This window comes from Macaca nemestrina, chromosome 12 (assembly GCF_043159975.1).
Source record: "Macaca nemestrina isolate mMacNem1 chromosome 12, mMacNem.hap1, whole genome shotgun sequence".
Taxonomy (NCBI): Eukaryota; Metazoa; Chordata; class Mammalia; order Primates; family Cercopithecidae; genus Macaca; species Macaca nemestrina.
This window is the reverse complement of record NC_092136.1, coordinates 119,143,886-119,166,528: the sequence shown is the minus strand read 5'-3', so window position 1 is coordinate 119,166,528 and position 22,643 is coordinate 119,143,886. Positions and strand designations below refer to the sequence as shown.

The following is a 22,643-nucleotide window of genomic DNA, read 5'->3' as shown; positions in this document are numbered from 1 at the left end:
TGCCGGGATCCTTTCAATGATCAGGAACAGCAACAGGTTTGCAGGGTCAGGCTGGGGACCCCTCGCCCATTAACTCTTTCTTCTCCCTGTTTCTTTCTCTTAGGTGAGGGGAAACTGAGTCCCAGGGTAGGCTCCAGAGTGAAGAGGGAAGAAACATGATTCTCAAGGCCCAGGTCTGGACAAGTGTGAACACCTTGGGCCTGCGAATTCAGCCCCCTCCTTCCTTTCTCTGGTCAAAGGCTAGACTTGCAGCAGCTTGGGTTTGAAGGGACAGCCCAGAAGGCACCCTCTCCACTCCCCATACAGGTACCTCTGGTCTATGGGACTGGCACAGGGTTCTTCTCCCAAAGCTGCCAGCACTGTGAGGCTGAGGCAGTGCCAGGCCGGCGGCAGCGACAGTGGTGCAATCGTTCTGGGAAGCGATCGAGGCCGGCCTGAATTCTCTGTGGCAGGGGAGGGGAGCCAATTGGGAGGCCCCTTGGGGACACTGAGGACCAGGTCCGCTACTGCTCCTCCCCCAGGAGGTCCCCCAGAGGCTACATTGGCTGGCAGGGGCTCAACAGGGGTGAGCCTGGCTGGCTTCGACCCGGGGCGACTCCGGGCATCCGGGACAGCTTCTCCTCGCTGCCACCTCGGTCAGTCAGACCCCTAGACACCTGTCACTACCCCCTCAGCCTTCCCAAGCCAGGAGCCTGGGAGTCCGGCTCCGGCCTACCTCCGGCTGCGCTCCTGGGCGCAGCTCCCGGGCTGGCGGCGCCGGGGCCCGCCCCCTAGGGCTGCGGCGCGCGGGGCGGGGGCTGGGGGCTGCGCGGGGCGGGGCGGGCCCGGGCGCTCCGGGCCCCCTCCCCCGCCCCCCTGACGTCAGCCCCCGGCAGCCTTGAGCTGCTCACTTGGCTCTCGCCCTCCGGCGGGGAAGCATGGGGCTTCCCAGGCTGGTCTGCGCCTTCTTGCTCGCCGCCTGCTGCTGCTGTCCTCGCGTCGCGGGTGAGTTCGTAGGGGGGCCGCGCCCCGGCTAGGGGTCTACGGTGGAGCGTGCCAGCGAGCAGAGCCAGCGGCGCGGCAGGGTCAGGGCGTTGCGTCCAAGAGGACGCGCCTCCTCCCCGGGTCCCCGACCGCCGGGCGCCTTGCTCACGAGCAACTCTTCTTTGCAGCCAGTTTGCAGCGGGGATTCTAGAGTATCCCGGGAGCAGCACTGGGAAGGCGGGGAGGAGGCTGCTTCTGGGAGCGAGAAGGGGTGGAGCCCAGCCTTTCGGGGTGCTGGGGGGAGTCGTCCCTGAGGTGCTCACTCTGGAGGCCCGCAACTGAAGCCGGGCAGGAGGCGCAGCTGGGGCGCATCCTCAAAGCCTGAATTCCGCGCCCGCCTGTTGCTGGAAAAGGCAGCTTCCTTCGCTGGAGGGGGTGCGCCGGCCCACCCCTTCCCCCTCCCGCCTGGGCATCGCGCCAGGCTGGAGGTGAGCGAGAGCGGGAGGTTCGGCGGCTCCCGCCCGAGCTGGGCGTTGGCATGGGTTGCGGGGCGGTGTGGGTCGCCTCGCGCCTCCCCAAGTGATGGGATCATAGGGGACAGAGATGAGGGATGGAGGATTCCCATACTGGAAGCGCCCGCTGGCTTATTTTGGGGACCACATTCAGGTGGGAAGAGCGCCCGGGCACCTTGGAGCGTTTCTCTGGATCCGCCTGGTAGCCGGGCGCTCTCGGGTCCACGCTGCCCTTGTATGGCCCGCAGCTGTGTCGCGTGTTTCTCTTAGCTCCCGTTCCGCCGTCCCAGCCGCTGTCCGGCTGGGGAAGGGGAGGGCTAGGCAATACCCAGCTCGCTGGCCTCATGCCCAGTGCCAACCATGTCCCTGGGGTATTCCAGGCTACTGCCTCCCAGGCTGACTTTATTTCTGGGGAAAGGGCTAAATCGGGCTCCACAGTTGCAGCCGGTCCAGCTCCACCCTGCCCTGCTCTTCTAGCTCTGGGAGAAGGAGTCAGGGGTCTGAGGCTCCGGGTTGGAGACCCCTCCTTCCACCTGCCCTCCTTGTCCGAGAGCCAAGGCAACAACCCAGGCATCCCAGAGCCCAGGCAGATGGTGTCGAGTGACATCACCTCCTCACAGGGCTGGCAGCACGCTGGCACCACTGACGTCACTCCTGCCCACTGCCTGGCCCTTGCCCTGACCCCTGGAGGAGACTCTGACCTCTCCATCCTTACCGGCTTCCCAGGGTGGGGTCCCGGGTGTGTGCGGAGTTTATGGAGGTGCTGCTGAGGGAGCATGAGACGGGAACTTCCGCCAGAGTTAGCCCGCTGGGTCTTGTGGGGAGTTAGGGCAGGGATTTTGGAGGGCAGAGGGTAGAGTAGTGGTGTCTTCCCCTGGCGGTGGTGACACAAAAGGGCCTGTGTGCCCCAGCCTGGCACATGCCTTGCATTCCCACACTCTGAGCTCACCCGGAGAGGAGGGGGCCTGGAAGGAAAGGGGCCTTCCTCTTGGCTCGGAGCCTGGGTTGCCCCTCTCAGCCCCTCTACCAGCCTCAGCTGGAGCTGCTCGGTGCTCAGTCTCTGCTCAATCTCTGCTCAGCTCCAGGGACCTGGGGTCTCCTGGACGGGGAGAGGGTTGGCCCAGGTGGGGCGCGGGTCGGGGGGTCCAGCGTTCAGAGGACAGGGCCCTCTGCAGACGCTCTGAGTGGCAGGAAAAACAGCTGCAGCAGCGCTGCGAGGGAAGGGGCGGACAGCCGCTGGAGCTGACACAGCTGCGGGGGGCCCCGCCTCCCTCCCCCAGGTGTGCCCGGAGAGGCTGAGCAGCCTGCGCCTGAGCTGGTGGAGGTGGAAGTGGGCAGCACAGCCCTTCTGAAGTGCGGCCTCTCCCAGTCCCAAGGCAACCTCAGCCATGTCGACTGGTTTTCTGTGAGTGCTTGGGCTCCTGCAAAGCGCAGCCCGGGGTGGGAGGCTCTGCCCCTCTTGTAGCCCAGGACCCTCTCCTCCTCTGTATCCCCTCCCATTAGGTCCACAAGGAGAAGCGGATACCCATCTTCCGTGTGCGCCAGGGCCAGGGCCAGAGTGAACCTGGGGAGTACCAGCACCGGCTCAGCCTCCAGGACAGAGGGGCTACTCTGGCCCTGACTCAAGTCACCCCCCACGACGAGCGCATCTTCTTGTGCCAGGGCAAGCGCCCTCGGTCCCAGGAGCACCGCATCCAACTCCGCGTCTACAGTGCGTGACCCCATGTCTGCCAGCTGGGCAGTGAGGGTGGTGGGGCGTGGTCCCATGTCCCCCTCATTTCTATTTTCTTGTAGAAGCTCCAGAGGAGCCAAACATCCAGGTCAACGCCCTGGGCATCCCTGTGGACAGTAAGGAGCCTGAGGAGGTGAGATGTGTGGCAGATGGGCTGGGCAGCTGGTGCACAGCAGCTGAGATGGGGCTTGCAGAGGGCTGGGAGGCAGGGAGACTTACACCTTGTGCTCCTTAGGTCGCAACCTGTGTAGGGAGGAATGGGTACCCCATTCCTCAAGTCATCTGGTACAAGAATGGCCGGCCTCTGAAGGAGGAGAAGAACCGTGAGTAGCCCTTTCTGCTCCCAAAAGCCACCCTTGGGCCAGGTGTGGTGGCTCACACCTGTAATCTCAGTGCTGTGGGAGGCCAAGGCAGGAGGATCTCTGGAGGCCAAGAGTTCAAGACCACCTTGGACAACATAGGATGACCCCGTCTCTACAGAAAATAAAAAAATTAGCCGGACATGGTGGTGTGTGCCTGTGGTCCCAGCTACTTGGGAGGCTGAGGTAGGAGGATCATATGAGCCCAGGAAATGGAGGCTGCAGTGAGCTAGGATTGTGCCACCTCACTCCAGCCTGGGTGACAGAGCGAGACCCCATCTCTTTTTTTTTTTTTTTTTTTTTGAGACGGAGTCTCGCTCTGTCGCCCAGGCTGGAGTGCAGTGGCCGGATCTCAGCTCACTGCAAGCTCCGCCTCCCGGGTTCACGCCATTCTCCTGCCTCAGCCTCCCGAGTAGCTGGGACTACAGGCGCCCACCACCTCGCCCGGCTAGTTTTTTGTATTTTTTTTTTTAGTAGAGACGGGGTTTCACCGTGTTAGCCAGGATGGTCTCGATCTCCCGACCTCGTGATCCGCCCGTCTCGGCCTCCCAAAGTGCTGGGATTACAGGCTTGAGCCACCGCGCCCGGCCAACCCCATCTCTTAAAAAGAGCTGTGCCTATGGTACTACACAGGAACTTGCCTTATGTTTTCTTTAAGCTTTTTAACTAAAAAAAAAATTATACAAATGGTGCTTGAAAATATTTTCATGAGAATTTAAACTGACAAAAAATCTAGAAGTTTCTTCTTGCCTGAGACCCCCTCCCAGATATAATATCTGTTATCAATCAGGGTGTGTTCTTTCAAGCCTATTTCTATGTATTTGCTCATATATAGAAACATTTCTAGAACGATATAGGCTTTTGTTTTTTGTTATCTAAATCAGTCATTCTTAACCAGGGGTGATTTTGTACCCCCTCCTCCTAGGAGATATTTGGCAATGTCTGGAGATATTTTTAGTTGTCACACTTAGAGGGGGTGCTACTGCCATCTAGTAGGTAGAGAGGCCAAGGATGTCGCTAACATCCTACAGTGCACAGGACAGCCCCTACAATAAAGAATCAATGTGGCCTAAAACATCAGTAGTGCTGGCTGGGCTCACGCCTATAACCCCAGCACTTTGGGAGGCCGAGATGGGCGGATCACCTGAGGTCAGGAGTTCAAGACCAGCCTGACCAACATGGAGAAACCCCATCTCTACTGAAAATACAAAATTAGCCGGGCGTGGTGGCGCATGCCTGTAATCCCAGCTACTCAGGAGGCTGAGGCAGGAGAATCACTTGAACTCAGGAGGTAGGTGGAGGTTGCGGTGAGCCGAGATTGCACCATTGCACTCCAGCCTGGGCAACAAGAGCGAAACTCCCTCTCAAAACAAAAAAGAAAAAAAAAATTATCAGTAGTGCTGAGAAAGCCTGATCTAAGTGGTGTTGTATGGTATACATTGTTAGACAATTTCTTTTGTACGATCTTTCTGGGTCAGTCTATTTAGATCAGCTGATGGTTTTGCTTATTGCCGAGTTTTCCATACTATGCATATCATGTAGTCGAGTTCACCATTCCCCAGTTAGTGGACATCTAGACAGCTGCTCGTTTTTATCATTGCAGCATTCTTTGCACACATCCTTGGATATGAGCATGAGCAGACCTGTAAATGTTTTTCTAGGGTTGACCCTGAGCAGTAAAAGTGCTGGGTTGAAGGGTTTCCAGCTTGCATTTGTACCTGGCCCTCTACAGGGGACACGGGACTCTTTAGATGGACACCTACGAACCCTGGTGGACAACCCTAGGGTGGGGTTGGAGGTGGGACTGAGGCTGAGTCTTCCTCCCCTTCCTCCCTGCCCAGGGGTCCACATTCAGTCGTCCCAGACTGTGGAGTCGAGTGGTTTGTACACCTTGAAGAGTATTCTGAAGGCTCAGCTGGTTAAAGAAGACAAAGATGCCCAGTTTTACTGTGAGCTCAACTATCGGCTGCCCAGTGGGAACCACATGAAGGAGTCCAGGGAAGTGACTGTCCCTGTTTTCTGTGAGTGCTAACTTGACTCTCTGCTCACTGGGGCTGGGGCTGCTGGAAACTCCTGCTAGCCCCTCCCTATCCAGCCCAGGGTTGACTCATGGGCCAAGAGCTACCCCCTTTGCCTATGCAGACCCGACAGAAAAAGTGTGGTTGGAAGTGGAGCCCGTGGGAATGCTGAAGGAAGGGGACCGCGTGGAAATCAGGTGTTTGGCCGATGGCAACCCTCCACCGCACTTCAGCATCAGCAAGCAGGTGTGGGGGCTTTGTGCTGGGTGCAGATGGAGATGCAAGCAGAGACCCGGGTGGAGTGGCGGGAGGAGCACTCTGCTCACCTCCCCAGTCTTCCCCAGAACCCCAGCACCAGGGAGGCAGAAGAAGAGACAACCAATGACAACGGGGTCCTGGTGCTAGAGCCTGCCCAGAAGGAACACAGTGGGCTCTATGAATGTCAGGGCCTGGACTTGGACACCATGATATCGCTGCCGAGTGAACCACAGGAACTACTGGTGAACTGTGAGGAGCTGGGGACCCAGGACAGGGGGAGCAGACTGGGGCAACAGGGAACTGGCCCTGCCCTGCCCTGGGTGACATGATTGCTGTACCCCCAGATGTGTCTGACGTCCGAGTGAGTCCCGCAGCCCCTGAGAGACAGGAAGGCAGCAGCCTCACTCTGACTTGTAAGGCAGAGAGCAGCCAGGACCTCGAGTTCCAGTGGCTGAGAGAAGAGGTACCAGGCGGGTCTGGGGAGCAAGGGGCTGATGGGTGAGTGGGGCTGGGGGTGACAAGAGTGTGCTCTTCCCCAGACCCTCTGACCCATCTCTCATCCCAGACAGGCCAGGTGCTGGAAAGGGGGCCTGTGCTCCAGTTGCATGACCTGAAACGGGAGGCAGGAGGCGGCTACCGCTGTGTGGCCTCTGTGCCCAGCATACCCGGCCTGAACCGCACACAGCTGGTCAATGTGGCCGTTTTTGGTGAGGCCCTCCCTCTGGGTAGAGACCAGGTCACCCCAAGTGGGGTGGTTTTTAAGCTCTTGACAAAAAGCCACCTGCTGCTCTGGGGAGCTCTGGTGCGGAGGGGGAGGCGGGCTAGCTGGGCTTGCCGCCTCACCCCTCCCTACCTCCCCAAGGTCCCCCTTGGATGGCATTCAAGGAGAGGAAGGTGTGGGTGAAAGAGAATATGATGTTGAATCTGTCTTGTGAAGCGTCAGGGCACCCCCGGCCCACCATCTCCTGGAACGTCAACGGCACGGTGAGCAGGTGTCTCATCTGCCACCCTCTCCCAATCCCCGCCTGGGCTTTGCGGCCGGGACCAGAGATCCTCCCCATCCCCTGAGCTGCCTCCTTCCTTTCCTTGCAGGCAAGTGAACAAGACCAAGATCCACAGCGAGTCCTGAGCACCCTGAATGTCCTCGTGACCCCAGAGCTGTTGGAGACAGGTGTTGAATGCACGGCCTCCAACGACCTGGGCAAAAACACCAGCGTCCTCTTCCTGGAGCTGGGTGAGGGCTGCATCCCTGCAGGGGATGGCAGGGGCAGGCCCAGGCACGGGCAGTAACTTGCGCTTCTCCTAACACCCCTCCCTCTGCCTCCTAGTCAATTTAACCACCCTCACACCAGACTCCAACACAACCACTGGCCTCAGCACTTCCACTGCCAGTCCTCATACCAGAGCCAACAGCACCTCCACAGGTAAGCCAGGCCTGGCAAGAGAACAGGGCTGTGCCAGGGCATCCTTTCTGCCCCGTCCCTCCCCAGAGAGCCCTGTCCAGAAAGGTGAGTAGCAGCCTCATCTTGTCGGCCTTGGACTGGCTGGGGCAGCAATGGCGACAAGGTGGCCTGGAGCAGGGAGTGACGAGGAGTGTCTTTGTGGCGCAGAGAGAAAGCTGCCAGAGCCGGAGAGCCAGGGCGTGGTCATCGTGGCTGTGATTGTGTGCATCCTGGTCCTGGCAGTGCTGGGTGCTGTCCTCTATTTCCTCTATAAGAAGGGCAAGCTGCCGTGCGGGCGCTCAGGCAAGCAGGAGATGTAAGCCCAACACTGGCCCCTCCACCCCCGCCCATCTTGCCGCCCAGCCTGCCGCCTGCCCAGCGCCCGCCTGCCCCTCGAGAGCAGAAGTGGGGCCCTGGGCCAAGGTGCTCCCTGCTCCACTGCCCACTGCCCAGCTTCCATCAGCCACATGGTCTCATGACCTGCTTCCCTGCCCTGGGCTGGCCCTGGAGCAAGGAGCCCTCAACCATCCCACATCCTTCACAGTGGGCCCTTCCCTTCCTGCGGCCCCGAGGTGCCAACCTCTCGCCTCCCTCCCTCCTCCCAGCACGCTGCCCCCGTCTCGTAAGAGTGAATTTGTAGTTGAAGTTAAGTCAGATAAGCTCCCAGAAGAGATGGGCCTCCTGCAGGGCAGCAGCGGTGACAAGAGGGCTCCAGGAGACCAGGTAGGAGGCGGTTCCTGTGGCCAGAGCCTGCCACATCCTCAAGGACCGGGGGCAGCAGGGGCTAACGGTTCTAACTCTCTATCCTTCACCCCTCTTTGTCAGAGATAAGGAGCAGGCCCCATCTTGCCTTCTTAACACCACTCACAGATGGCAGGGCCAGGCAAGTGGCTGAGGGAGCTTGGAGGAAGACTGAGAAAAACCTGTCCCATCATCTTTTCCTGACCAATGCCCATGACTCTGGGTGTGGCCATTTCACCAGTGCAGTCAAACGGGGACTGCCCTCCTTCCCTGGCCTGCCATGCCCATCCTTGCTTCCTCCCCAAGGCTGCCGCACCAAGTTCATCGGCTTCTGCTTCCATCTCTCCTTCCTCTCGGTGCTCACACCTTCAACTCTGAGCACCGTCTCCGTGTTTCCCTCTTCTCCTCTTCCCACTTTTAGGGAGAGAAATACATCGATCTGAGGCATTAGCCCCGAATCACTTCAGTTCCCTTCCCTGCCTGGACCATTCCCAGCTCCCTGCTCACTCTTCTCTCAACCAAAGCCTCCAAAGGGACTAGAGAGAAGCCTCCTGCTCCACTCGCCTGCACACCCCCTTTCAGAGGGCCACTGGGTTAGGACCAGAGCTGTCCTGAGAACCTCACTTGGCCCTAGAAGGCCCGCTTTTCAGGGACCAGTCCGCCACCATCTCCACATTGAGTGAAGCTCATGCCAAGCAAGGAGCCCCCGCCTCCTGAGCGGGTAGGAGAGTTTCTTGCAGAACGTGTTTTTTCTTTACACACATTATGGCTGTAAATACCTGGCTCCTGCCAGCAGCTGAGCTGGGTAGCCTCGCTGAGCTGGTTTCCTGCCCCAAAGGATGGCTTCCATCATCCAAGTGCACCACTGAAGTGAGGATGCACTGGAGCCAGGCACCTGCTCATGTTTAAGTGTGCTGTTCACACCGGCTCTGGAGAGCACCCCAGCAGCATCCAGAAGCAGCTGCAGTGTTGCCGCCACCACCTTCCTGTCTGCCTCTTCCAAGTCTCCTGTGACATTTTTTTCTTTGGGCAGAAGCCAGGAACTGGTGTCATTCCTTAAAAGATACGTGCCGGGGCCGAGCGCAGTGGCTCACACCTGTAATCCCAGCACTTTGGGAGGCCAAGGCAGGTGGATCACAAGGTCAGGAGATTGAGACCATCCTGGCTAACACAGTGAAACCCCATCTCTACTAAAAATACAAAAAAAAAAATTAGCCGGGCATAGTGGTCGGCGCCTGTAATCCCAGCTACTCGGGAGGCTGAGGCAGGAGAATGGCGTGAACCCAGGAGGCGGAGCTTGCAGTGAGCTGAGATCGTGTCATTGCACCCCAGCCTGGGCGACAGAGTGAGACTCCATCTCAAAAAAAAAAAAAAAAAAAAAAAAGATACGTGCCTGCAGTGAGGAAGCTGGGCACTGTTTTTGAGTTCAAGTGAATTAGCCTCAACCGCCCGTGTTCACTTGGCTCCCACGGCTGTCTTGGATCACGTGAGTGAAAGGCAGGGGAAGCGGACAAAGATGAGGTCTACACTGTCTTTCACGGGGATTAAAGCTATGGTTATATTAGCACCAAACTTCTACAAACCAAGCTCAGGAGCCCCAACCTAGAAGGGCCCAAATGAGAGAATGGTACTTAGGGATGAAAAACGGGCCTGGCTAGAGCTTTGGGTGTGTGTCTGTGTGTATGCATACATATGTGTGTATATATGGTTTTGTCAGGTGTGTAAGTTTGCAAACTGTTTCCTTTATATATGTATATATATGAAAAATAAAGCTTAATTGTCCCAGAAGTCTTACATTGCTTTTTATTCATCATGGGTACCACAGGAACCTGGGGGCCTCTGAAACTACAACCAAAAGGCACACAAAACCGTTTCCAGTTGGCAGCAGAGATCAGGGGTTCTGCTTCTGAGCAAATGGCTCAAGTTCTACCACACAGCGGACAGTCACTCTACTTTTCAGCAGCCAAACTGCCCTGATGACGCAGCATGAAGGACCTGGCAGGCTGTTAGCAGGAGCTGTGTCCCCTTCCTATGCTTTCCTGCCATTTGGAACTGAAGCAGCTCAGGCTCACCGCCATGAGGAAGGGGGCCTTGGCATTTGGTCCTACGGCAACTCGACTATTACCTCCCAACCCCTGAATGAGCAAGAACTCAAGTCCGCTACAACAAAAGAAACTTTATTTAAAAATATTTTTTTACAGACATGGGTGCTTGAAAAAGCTCTTTAGTTAACTGTGTATGGAAATGAAAAAAATTAATAAATAACATTAGTATAACAGACTTCTAAACATTAATACACTGGCAAAATAAAATGGACTTAAAATGAAAATGAATCTTAAAGCTCTGCTATTCTCTGTAAGAATATTTACCTTCTGTTATTCTTTACAGGTGAGAATGATTAAATACTGCTAATATAAATTTTTTTATATTAATGACACATTTTTAAAATAGTCCACGAAAATCTTATCTATGTGTTTGTTTTCTTCTTAACACTGATATACAAATTGGGACTCTTCATTCTGGAGAAAGCATCAGGTTCTCTCCAGCACCCCCAGGCTAAGAATTTCAAAATCTTGAATAAGGAGGACTTTAAAATTTCTATCTCCCAATTTTTATTAGTTAAAGGCAAGGGAAAACTGAGGAAAGGGTAAGAGATAAGTAAAATGTCATTATATAGAAAAACTTTTGCTAAAGCTCACTATAGTCACATTACTGAGGACAGGCTTCTGGTCCGTGTTCCTTGCTGCCCTTCCCTGGGGAAACCAGGCCCTGCAGAGGGCACTAGCTGCTTAATGCTTTAAGTCTGAAGCCTTCAAATGAAAGGCCAGCCACATCTGATGGGGGCGGGGGGTGGGGACAGGAGGTCTAGACCAGTTCAGGATCCAGCAAAAAGAAGACAAAACCACCAACCTCCCCTTCTCAGGAGAGTCCATCCTACACTCCTCCACACAACTGGGTAATTAATGTCATCAGGAGGCTAGGACACTTGGAATGGTCCAGAGTTTACCTGGGAATTGTGGAACGTTCTGTCTCTTGCAGGAGACAAGGCATGCAACCTGATAACTAAGCTTGTGATTGGAACCAACCAAATGATCCCAGGGTACAATGCTGCTCTCCTCCACTGAAGTCTCACGGCAGGGGAAAGGGACTCCGGACACACTGCACCTGCCTGTCACCTCTCCAGTCACAGAGAGCATTCTTTCCTGTCTCCTAGACACTAAGGACTAATGAAACTCAAGGTAGAGGAGCTCAGACTCTGGTATTTCCATATTAAGTCCTAAAATGCAGCCTGGGATACAGTGCTGCCTTAGAAAGGCACAAAACATTTGGCTTTTTTTTTTTTTTTTTTTTCAGTGTGCTAAAAATTGTTTTGTTTTGAGTAAAGGAAAAAGATATATAAGGTTAAAAATCCCAAGTCACCACAGCCAGAAAACAGATGTAGGAGGTGCCTCATAGCTGCCATGCCACTACCACATGTTTCAGCAGGAAGTTAGGCTTTTCTTTCAAGGCCAAGACACTAGAACAGTGCTGAGCAGGGTAGGTCAGGAGGCATTTACTCTCGTGGGCATTGCGTTGCAGGCTCACTCACCCAGACAGCAGGAGAAAAGAGGCCATGAAAGACAACACGTGGTCTACAGACTCCTAAGTAGTTCTCCGCCTCTCCAGTTTTAAGACGGCCATAAGCATGGCTACCCTCACCCACAACAAGGTCAGAGGTAGGTAGAGAGGAGGGAGCTGACACACAGGCACCCAGGACACCCTGCTTCAGGGCTCAGCATGGAGGTGGCGCAAGGCCTGAGGAGTTGCACATAGCACGCATTGAGCAATACTCCTCTCTGGCCGCCTGTCTGATTTGAGGGTAGAAGGAGAATGTAGGAGAGGCAATGTTGGGGGAAGGGAGGGGCCTGACATTCATTTTTGGAACTGAATCAGGCAATCAGGACTCTGCTGATTTCTTCAGCTGCCAAATCAGGAGATCTGAGGTTGGCTTCTGGGCTTTGCTCTATACAAACACAGGCAGTGGTCGGCTGCATTTTTCTCAAGCTCTGTACCCAGGAAGGGGCGGCAAGAGCGCCACACAGCTTAGTCTATCTGTCAACAGCCAGCCCTTCCACCTGTGCTCCCCACCTGACTCACCACGGACGTGCAGGGCTTGCTCTCCCCATCCCTACTTCCCCATCTCTTACTCTTTTGCTACTTTTCAGAACCAAGAAACACTGGTATTTCCCACGGGAACCAACTCAGATTTCCTGGGACACAGTGAAGGCACATGGCACTGCTGTCCCTCTGCTGCTTAACCCAGGAGCCTAGACTACAACATCAAATGCAAAGTCTGATGACCCATCCTTCCTCCCTTGATGGACATCTTTGGATTATCAGGTAACTTCTGTGTGTATCAAATGACTCTAGTAGTTTAATAAACCTTTAAGTAAGGCAGTATGAAATACCTTACAACTCAGGACAAAAGATTCAGGCAAGCAAAAGCATAGTTAAACAAAAAAAAAGAAAAGGAAAGCTTTTATATAGGACTAAAATGAAAGCAATTGCCAGAGAAGACACAGGTATACTGTCTAAAGAGCTCTCAGTAAAAACTCTATCCTAAACTGGAATCTATATTTAATTTCTATCCTGGCAACTGCTCCATTATTATATATTCTTACTGGCTCTGGCAAAGTAGTTTCTGAGGTGCCTAGGAAGGCCTGCCTGAGAACATTACTGCAGAGCGGCCCTCACACAGGAAGGAGGAGAGGGTAAGGAGGAGAGTGGAGGAGATAGGCCGCAAGCCCAGAGAATGAACATTTCCAAGCACTCAAACCTGAAGAGGACCCAGAAGTCCATGGATAGTGGCTACAGTGGCACCCGTTATTAGATTCTGCTTTCTAAGTAACACGGAAGAAGGCAAAAGACCTGAGGCTGAATGGAGGCTAAGGAAGGCCACCCAGGAACAGGCTAGCTCTGGAACAGGACAGGCTGGCCCACAAGAGGGAGGTAAGAAATCTTGGATGCCAAGACTGACAAAGGGAAGAAAAACAGGAAATAAAGATGACAATGACCAGAATTAAGTTAAACCTAAGAATTTCTATGATGTCCCAGAAAAACTCCCATGCCTTCCTTTCCACTAGCAAAAAGGCAGGAGTAGAGGCTTTACTCTTTGAGTAGAAGCCTTTTTAGGGCGTCTGCGGAGTCTCTGCTCACTTCTCTGAGAAGCTCCCTGTCTCCAGCTGAAGGAGTCTGCCACATCTCTGCTCTCCCTGGCAAGGCCAACTGCTCAAGGATACTTGATTAATGTGCCAGGCTGAGTGTAGTTTTTCTTAAGAATATGAAGTATGGGCCGAGAGCGGTGGTTCACGCCTGTAATCTCAGCACTCTGGGAGGCCGAGGCGGGTGGATCACGAGGTCAGGAGTTCAAGACCAGCCCAGTCAAGATGGTGAAACCCCATCTCTACTAAAAATATGAAAATTAGCCAGGCATGGTGGCAGGCACCTGTAATCCCAGCTACTCGGGAGGTTGAGGCAGAGAACTGCTTGAACTTGGGAGGTGGAGGAGGTTGCAGTGAGTTGAGACTGCACCACTGCACTCCAGCCTAGGTGACACAGCAAGACTCCTTCTCAAAAAAAAGAAAAAAAAAATAGTAGTATGGGAAATTGAGAATTTGTTCATAGTGATCCGCAGAGTTGGAAGGTGGTGTGGACTTGAGGACTGGAGTGCCTATTTGGGGGTCACGCATACCAAACCAGACAGGGAAGCGGGAGAAAGGACTAGATGCAAAGCTCTGCAGTTCCAGCTCCACCCGAGAACCAAAGGCACTTCCCATCCTAGGTTCTGCGAAATACCCTGCATCCTTACCATGAGTCCCTCCTTTCTTCCGCTTGAACATTTCTGTTTCTGGTATCCAAAGGATCCCTAAGCAGTCAAAAATACAACCTTGACCGTCCTTCACTATCCACCACCCTCTAGGCATTAAGCAGTTCTACGTATTTCTAACAAAAGACTGCTCATGGAGACTGAGTTCAAGAGAGTGACAGTAATAGTTTATGCTGAGTTAGAGTACTTTAGATTGAGCTTCTAAAGCTCTAAGGTCTGGCAGAATGATGTGTGGACACTAAGCTTTAGAATCCCTAAATTCCTTGCTCTGAGAGGGAGGTAAAGGCTGACAATTAGGGGACTGATGGAATTCAATCTGTATAATGTCTGGCTCTTGGAAGACCAAACAACTGACTCAAGGATCTTTGGGTCCTGAGACCCAAAGATAGCGCCCATACCTCCAGCCCTTCTAAAACATAGAGTTAGCTGCAAAGGTTGTTGAAAGACTGGAAAACCAATTCCAAATAGTACAGGACATGGTGACAGGTCCCAGAAGGGTGATATGAAAATCCTCCCAACGAGGGAGATTAGGGACATAGCAGCTCAGGAAAAAGTTCAAGGAAGGCACTAGATTGGAAAGGGCAGTGCGGACAGATGCTTTGCTTAAACATTTAACGCCCTACTGTGCAACTCTGAGCCAACTTACCTTTCAACTTGCCAAACAGATTCTAATTATGTTGGAACAAATTCCAACATAAAAACAGTCACTATCCATGAGACTTACATCAAGGAATTTCCCAGGCATTATCAAAGCTATAGGAGACAACAGGGGATAATGGGAGAATCTTGCCCTGCTATTAATCAGGACAGCTCTATAAGGAAAGGTAAGTCTGCATGAAAGAGCTGTGAATAAAAATTGCACAATCTTACTGGGAAGAGCTATTTTAAGGTCAAATGCAGAGGCTATGACAGTCCAAGTACAATCCCTCAAACATTAGTAAACTACTATGTGGTACCAAGGGAAGGACAAATGCCTGACATTTCTGGCACATCACTCAAACATTTGCTGGATGAACAAACTGTTACAGGCAGGCCAATAGTCAGAAAACTATTTTTCAACGAACAGTGGTCATTCCAGAGTCAGAAAGGCCAATGGCAAGAAGAGGGACTTATAGTTTGAGAAGGCCTATAATCTTCTGATTTTCAAGATGTGAGGTAGGAGAATATTCTGCTTTATCACCATTGCTGAACACCTACAAAAAGAGCTAGATCTTAAAGGGAATATATAGGTGGTCCCTAGTTTTTACAAGGAAGTTTTGTTATAAAAATTTGTGACTTCACTGTTTAGGACCATAAACACATTTTACTTTTCTATAAACACATATTTTAAGAGTAATGAACAGTGACCCCCACCTCCCTTAACCAGAAATCTTTTAAATCTATAAGATAGCTAAATAATACTAACAGTACTATCCCACATCTTGGGCCCCAGTAATGAGGGTCTGTGTAAGAAGAGAAAGGGAAAAGAATGGCAGATTATGTAGACTGGGGCTCGGGGGAGACGACAAGTGGAAGAGAGCGGCCACCCACAGGTACAGAGCACTATTCACAAAAATATTAACAGGTAAATGCTGAGATGAGAAGCTGCCTGGCGTATTAACTAAAGGGAGGTATATTAAGAGCCCACAGGTTTTTCCATTTAAAGAACCCTCTACTTTAGTGGAAGGAACATGGGGGCAGCTGCAAAGGTCCAGTTGTGGTTGCTGCAGACCAGCAACCCAGCAACAAGGCAGCTTGGAAAGCAATCCGTGAAGACACAGGGAAAGCATGAAACTGGGCTGAATACAACAGCCCAATGAATATGAGAAAAAGGAGAACAAAGTGTTGTGGGTTTTTTTACTTTATCAGCCACTAGGAAGGGACAAGGGGAAGAGCTTGCCAAAAATGGCAAAATTCGAAGTCTGTTCGTAAAAGGCAGTTTTAATTAAATTCAGAGCAAAGCCAAAGAATTTTACATTTCCATACAAATGGAGGGTGAAGAATGGGTTACTGGTGCCTTAGTCAACAGAAAATATAAGAAATTAAGCTTTTGACAATAATCTCAAAACAAAAGCCACATGAAAACTTTCCTTAATCTTGCCTGGCAATCTCAGGCACAGACCCAGGTGTGTCCTCAGAGCACCCAGTCAAAGGAAAGACCCTCACGAAATGATCCAAAACCTTGAATGCTGGCAGATACCCGTGAGCAACTAACACCCCAGCCCATCGATGGGACACAGGCACAACACACGGGGCTGGAGCCTCAGTTTCACGCTGATTCAAAGAGCCACACAGGACTCAAAAAAGGAAAAGTCGAGACTGCCCTGAGCCTACACAGTAGGGACAATAATTTCCAGAGAAGATTTAGATGCATGGAAAAGGCAAAAGATATATAGCCAGTGCTTTGTCTTCTGAAGCGATCTTTAGACTATGGGCAGTATCTGCAGATAAAGAAAAATCACAATATGGACGGGCCTGGAATCTGCTGCCGTTTTTTTTCTAGTTATTTGTCTAGGCCTTCAATATTTAAACAAAATGCAAAACTGAATGTTACCTCAAAATGAAACAGTATACGTACTGTCTGTTAGAAGTTGATGGCAGTCTACTGTTCGATATTCACTGCCATTTTCCTCTGCCCCACTCCACCTCAATTCAGGACCACCTCACCTAATGGTGGGTTGTGCCGCTTTATGCCATGTAGAGAAGATACTGGGTAGCCATAGCAAATCAACACAAGGTCCTGTACTGCCTACTCTGGGAACATAAATGGCTCTGAGGCCAGAGGATAAAACCAAAAGATTCAGGAGTAGCTGAATGCCAAGACACCAGTTAGAACAAGTTTTAGTTCCAAAGATGGTAAGACTAGAAAAAAGACTGATCCAAGGAGGGTCATTTCTGTCTAGATCTAAAGACAAAAGCATGATTTAGATTTTCAGGAAGACATATTTATCAAAGAGCAGGCTTGCTTCTGATGTGGAGAAAGGTTACACACTGCTAAGAAAGTCAGCAAAACACTCTGGACAGAATACTAACTGAACTCGAGGGATCATTTACCAGCATATAAAGGAACTGACTAATGGTTCTCCAAACTGGACTCTCAATCTTCTTTATGAACCTGCGATTACACAAACTGCCAGCCCATATTGTCTTTGACTACAGTAATTTATTCACTGAATGATGTCTAATTACTGTGAAGAATACAGTAATTACAGAGAGTACTGAGGACCTCAGGTGAAGAGGAAAAGGGAAGGAAAGGAGGAAAGAGATGTTACATTCCCAAAGCCACAGGCACAAGAAAGAAACAACATCATTGGGAGGCAGCAATGCAGGGAAGGTGCTATCTGCAAGAGGCTGGGCCACCATGGGCATTATCCCCACTCCTTAAAGGGCAAACGAAAAAATCACTGCTGAAAATCTAACCTAATATTCCTCATGTTCAAATGAAGACACCCATATAAGCTGAAATTAATTCACTGGGAAGAAAAACTGAACAGATAAATCCTTACTATTTTGTGCATTTAAATAGCATGTGAATGAAGCTTCCTAAAAGCTTTATGGTACTCTGGCCAGAAAGTCATCCTGGAAACAAATGTTCTTCCCTTCCCATTAAGTAGAAAGACTCATGACCTACATCAGAACACATACCTGGCACCAAGGCAACTGACTCCCACAGACTATTTTCTGGGGAGGGCATGGAATGTATTTAAAGGCCTCTATCTCAAATCGGTCATTATGTAATTAGGATAATCAAAACATCTTAATAGATTCAATGTTCCTATAGAAACAGTGCTTTGGAGTGACCAGTGTTAGCTGCTAGTATCAAATATGACTATAATAGTGTAGCAACAGTACTTTTCCTCCCACTTATCTACCAAACAAACCAATACCATCACACACAATAAAGAACAACCCATAAGCTGCTTGGCCTCAGTAAGGCTGGTCATAGCAAGCCCACGGCCAATGACAGAACACCAAGAAGGATGAGGAAGGAGTTGATGAGGAAAGAACAGACTGAGGGCGTTCTAAAAATAGAAGACTTTAGCTATGCACATGGTGATATAAGCCAAAGGGGAGTGTTGAAGTTGTAATACACACTAGGCTTGGGTATAATACCACAGTAGATGGAAGTCTTTAAAAAAGATTCCTTCCTAAACCTTTTGTGCTAATTCCCTGCCTGGAATTAACACACACAGCAGGTTAATCTTATAATCACAAGGATACACACAACCACAGGCAGACAGACACACACACGGCCACATCCTTAACCCAGGAAGTCTTAAGTTCTCAGTTAGGATTTCCAGCAAAATATTTGTTCTACAGCTTTCTGGACTGTTCCCCAGGTAGGTTATCATGTAATAAAATCCACACTCTCTTTATGTGGGAACTGAAGGACACCTTCAAATGCACTCTCAAGACCCATAAAATAATAAAACATACTAGCTGCTCCATTTTCATTTCACTGCTTTGAAATCTTGGAACCACTGATGTGATACCCCACAGAGAGGGCAAGACTTCACTGTGAAGTCACCAAAGGAACTCCTGCCCTTCTAGGTGCTACTTCAGTAATAACTCCCAACTCACTGGTCCTCTCAACCTGCAACAGGGAGGTGATGTGCTAGGTAGCTACATGGGCAGGAGAGGAAATGGAAACAAATTCCCGGAGGATGTTTTTGGCCATCTCGATGTTGTTCTGGGCAATGACCAAAGCTTTCTGGATGTCCTGGTACGAGTACCCCTGACTCATGAGGTTCTCGATCTCACTGGAGAGCTGAGGCGAGGCGGTGGCAGCAGAGGCGGCAGCACCACTACCTTGCTGCCAGCTGCCAGCTTTCCGTTCAGAGTTGATTCTCCGAGGGAATGGTTTAGGAGGTCTCTCAGGAACTTGGGAACCTTCAGTGACATCTAGAATAGGAAAACAAATATTTGCAAATCTGGGGAAATCCTCATTTAACGAGAGCAATAAAAATGTGCTAATATCAAGATATTATTGACTTTCTGTAAATTGGATACATGTGCTCTTCAGTCACAAGGCTGGGTTTTACAGGTTCAAGGGTTTTAAGATATAGCCTCCTCCTTATCACAATAAAAACAACCTTCTAAATATACCATGCACCTGTTCTACAAACAATAACCACTGCAGTCATAAACAACTGCATCATGCTTTACACTAAGCAACATGTTTGTGCACATGTAATTGTCTGTTTTAATTCTGAGGGGACCAGAGAAGATACTAAACTTCGCCTTCTACAAATAAGGAAAAAGAGAGATATAAGTTGCAATAAAGAAGCATTAGCCAAGGCTGAGTGGGGATCACTGCTCGTCTGGGCAACTGAAGGTTGTATTCTTTTTCACCAGCTGTCTGTCCTGAAGGCTGTCTTCAATTTCCAAAGTGACAGCAACTCTGGCTGCTGCCCTGCCAGGCAGCCACAGGTGCCAGAAGAGCAGCCTCCAACAATCAAGGCCCAACATGGGCTGGCTCCAGGCCCATTCAGTGTGTGTTCCAGAGCCAGCATACCTCCTTTCCAATGGAATAGAGCCCAGGAAAAAGGAATGTGTGGTCTGAGCTGTCAAACCTAACTACCAGTGTCATAAGGCATACTCAGAAAAACTATAAATCCTACCTACCCCTAACATAAGAACAGCCAGAGTTTAAAGAACGACCTCTTCTCTAAGTCTGCAAAAATCCTAGAGAGTCTGACTACAGTCTAACTTCCTAACTTAGGACTTTCCTCCCATTTAGACATAATGTTTAGCCTACTACATCCACATACTGACTTACTATCACCAGAGAAGGTCATCTCCCTTTCAATATAAACATACAGGCCATACTGCCATTCAGGACAAACCCAAAGTAGCCTGGAGACTCACTTGTTGTGGGATCACCATCCAGAGACAACCAGCCAAAGGAGGAGCTGGCATTAGAGATATCTGACAGAGTCCGGCGGGCCAGCACGGCCGGCACAGGAGGCTTAGGGACATCATACCCATCATCCTCATTTTCTGGCTCCTCGGGGCCAGTGTTGGCATGAGCTGCAGCCGAACTCCCTTCACCTGGAGAAAAATCAGTGAGGTGATCTTCTTCTGACACACTTCATCTTCTAATACATTTCAATATAGGGGCATCCACTCATTTTTGCATGTATGCAATCATTTATCTCGTTCAACGAACAGTTACTGATTGTCTACTGTGGGCCAAACACCATGTAAACAGAGATAAAAATAGAAAATAAAATCTACACCAACACTGCAGTTTTCATTTTTGAACATGCCAAAGGTTATTCTTGACAAGGTTAATAGCCACTGATGCCAATGACTCGAACGTCATCTCAGAGCATTCAATAAACATTTCTATCCACATTCCACCTTGGAAGATCAGCAGAAGGTCCTGTGAGAGCAGGCTTCTTGAACTTTCAATCTGGTAGGCTAGTGAACATGGGAATTCAGTGCTCACCACCCCCACATAGAAGAATTTCATCAATGCGATGAGAATAAAAAGGAGCTTACAGGTCCAGGGTATAGAACACAAATGTCTCTAGGCCCTGAAAGGACAAAGAAAAGCACAAAAGGAACCAGTAGTGTGAGTAGGAAATAAAGGAATGGGGATACTTTACTCCTTTATTTTGCCATGGATCATTTTGCCAAAGATTATTGAAAATAATTTTCAGCTTTGTCCTGGCATGGTGGCTCATGCCTGTCATCTCAGCACTTTGGGAGGAGTGGATCACCTGAGGTCAGGAGTTCAACACCAGCCTGGCCAACACAGTAAAACCCCGTCTCTACTAAAAATACAAAAATTAGCCAGGCATGGTGGCACATACTTGTAGTCCCAGCTACAGAAGAATTTTCAGCTTAGATTAAGCTATCTCAATTGCTAAATATTACATGTTCATTCCTATGACATATCAATGACTTTTAAAGTAGCAGAATGGCTACTTACCAAAGGTGCTGCTCTCGGTGACAGATGGCGCCTGGGACTGAATATTATACATTGCTTCATACGTACAGGTATCAATCTGCTGGTCGCAATCACATGCTCTGAACCAGAAGGAAAAGTGCCATAATGATCTTTGGAAATAGAACTGTTATCTATAAACTTATGAAGATTAATCTCCTCCTTTGCCAGTATCACTAATAAATGTTGTTAAGGTTGACTCTTGTGGCAAGTTACAGGTGTGTGTGTTTTTGAGGTTCTCATGTTGCTGAGAAAACATAAGTGCAATTACCTACAGCTACAAAAGGCTTAAACCATGAAGGGCTAGATTCATCTTTCTGCTTTAATCTGACTGGATAACACTGTGTGCAGGCAGCAGGCCAAGCAGGTGAAGGGTAGCAATTACCCGCACAGAGCTATATGGCCCAAAACAGGGTTGTTGTGAACCTACCGTGAACTCTGGGATGTATCCAAAGGCCGTAGAGGCCTGGAGGAGGGAGTCATGTACTCTGTGTCCTCTTCACCCTCACACTGCTCCCCAGGTGGCAGTTTTGGCACAGGAAGAGGTCTGGAAGATGAAGAATGAAAAACAGAAAAAGTAGTAACAAACTGGTAAACTCTGAAGTATAAAGTAAGTGACTTAAAAACAGACATAACTCAAATTGAACAGAGCAAAACACTTGCCACCTAGCGAACTATTATTTCTACTGACCAAGACAGGTAATTAGCAAAAGCACACTAACTAAAAATGTCACTTTCAACTGACCAAAGGTGCAGCTTTTATGCTTCCAAGGTGATATACTGGGCTAATCACCTGAGACACCGGTTGGTCCTAATCCCCACAGAAGTTTCATTATAGAGTCCCAGGCCCTAGAGTTAGAGAAACAGCAAGATTTTTTCTGACAATATGTTAGAATTGTACACTAAATTCCAATTCTAAACTCTACCTATGGTTTCAAGAAATGCATAGCTTGTCAAAAGCTTTCTCAAACTCCTTGTTTTATATAAGAAAAATTTAAAATACAGAGAGAGAAAGTGACCTGGGAGTTAGCATAAATTCTGAGGCTAGATCCCAGATCTACTGATTCCCACATCAAGGATCTGGCTGTTACACCCACATGTAACTTTCACCCAGAAACTTTGGAAACAAGACTTCTGCCACCCCATGAAATGAAACAAAAAAACTCCCAAGAAATACAAAAACACCCCACCAAATTGTAGGGGGAAAAAACTACACAAAAACCTACTTCTTGGAGTGTGAATTTGTTTCTCCTCCCTTCCTCTTTATATTATTTTTGCATATCCCAAAGATGCTACAAGGAGCATCTCTTTCATTTATTTGTCTGCTTGATGTTTAGTTCTCCTAATTATAAAAGTAACACATGTAAGTGCTATAGAAACTTAACACAGAACATAAAAGTCCCCTTTAATCTCACTTGAGCTTTTTTCTTATGTCTACATATTACTTTTATTAGGTTGGTGCAAAAGTAATTGTGTTTTTTGCCGTTAATGGCAAATATCCACTTAAGATTTGTGCAATGCATGCTGAAGTTCTGAGGCAGAAATGTACTGGTATCTACAATTTACTTTGAAAACATCAAAAGACAGACATAAAGTTTGATAAGACAAATAAAATGCTAAAAGTAGAATCCAGGTGATCAGTATATGGGTGTTCACTGTAAAATTCTTTCACCTCTACTATCTTTGTAATTTTTCACAATAAAATGAGATGGCAGGAGGACAATCCACATTAACAAAGAAACACCTAGATTTTTCTTTTTTTTTTTTTTTTTTTTGAGAGGGAGTCTGGCTCTGTCGCCCAGGCTGGAGTGCAGTGGCCGG

General features: G+C 49.7%; 2 protein-coding genes across 9 annotated transcripts in view; one reads left to right on the top strand and one right to left on the bottom strand.

Moving 5' to 3' along the window:
• The first annotated feature begins 856 nt into the window (after positions 1-856).
• On the top strand, positions 857-9,813 carry LOC105476370 (melanoma cell adhesion molecule). Of its 4 annotated transcripts, none has more exons than XM_011732218.2 (16): positions 857-984; positions 2,756-2,880; positions 2,979-3,186; positions 3,270-3,340; positions 3,443-3,530; positions 5,408-5,587; positions 5,709-5,830; positions 5,929-6,091; positions 6,187-6,305; positions 6,408-6,549; positions 6,705-6,826; positions 6,935-7,076; positions 7,171-7,266; positions 7,453-7,600; positions 7,890-8,007; positions 8,447-9,813. In XM_011732218.2, exons 1-16 carry the CDS (start codon positions 918-920, stop codon positions 8,474-8,476), a joined length of 1,941 nt encoding a protein of 646 aa, XP_011730520.1. In that variant the 5' UTR covers positions 857-917; the 3' UTR covers positions 8,477-9,813. The 4 variants fall into 4 exon arrangements, with proteins under 4 accessions (XP_011730520.1, XP_011730521.1, XP_011730522.1 ...); XM_011732219.2 differs by lacking the exon at positions 8,447-9,813 and adding an exon at positions 8,110-8,440; XM_011732220.2 differs by lacking the exon at positions 7,171-7,266.
• Positions 9,814-10,181: 368 nt separating this feature from the next.
• Positions 10,182-22,643, bottom strand: part of LOC105476372 (Cbl proto-oncogene) — a 105,324-nt gene continuing 92,862 nt past the window's right edge. For all 5 annotated transcript variants that reach the window (XM_011732222.2, XM_071075680.1, XM_011732223.3 and 2 more), the window contains 4 exons: positions 21,253-21,369; positions 20,808-20,905; positions 19,739-19,921; positions 10,182-18,772 (listed from right to left, as the gene is read on the bottom strand). In XM_011732222.2, the coding sequence (XP_011730524.1) occupies positions 18,486-18,772; positions 19,739-19,921; positions 20,808-20,905; positions 21,253-21,369 (685 nt within the window). In that variant the 3' untranslated portion in view covers positions 10,182-18,485. The remainder of the gene's footprint in view (positions 18,773-19,738; positions 19,922-20,807; positions 20,906-21,252; positions 21,370-22,643) is intronic.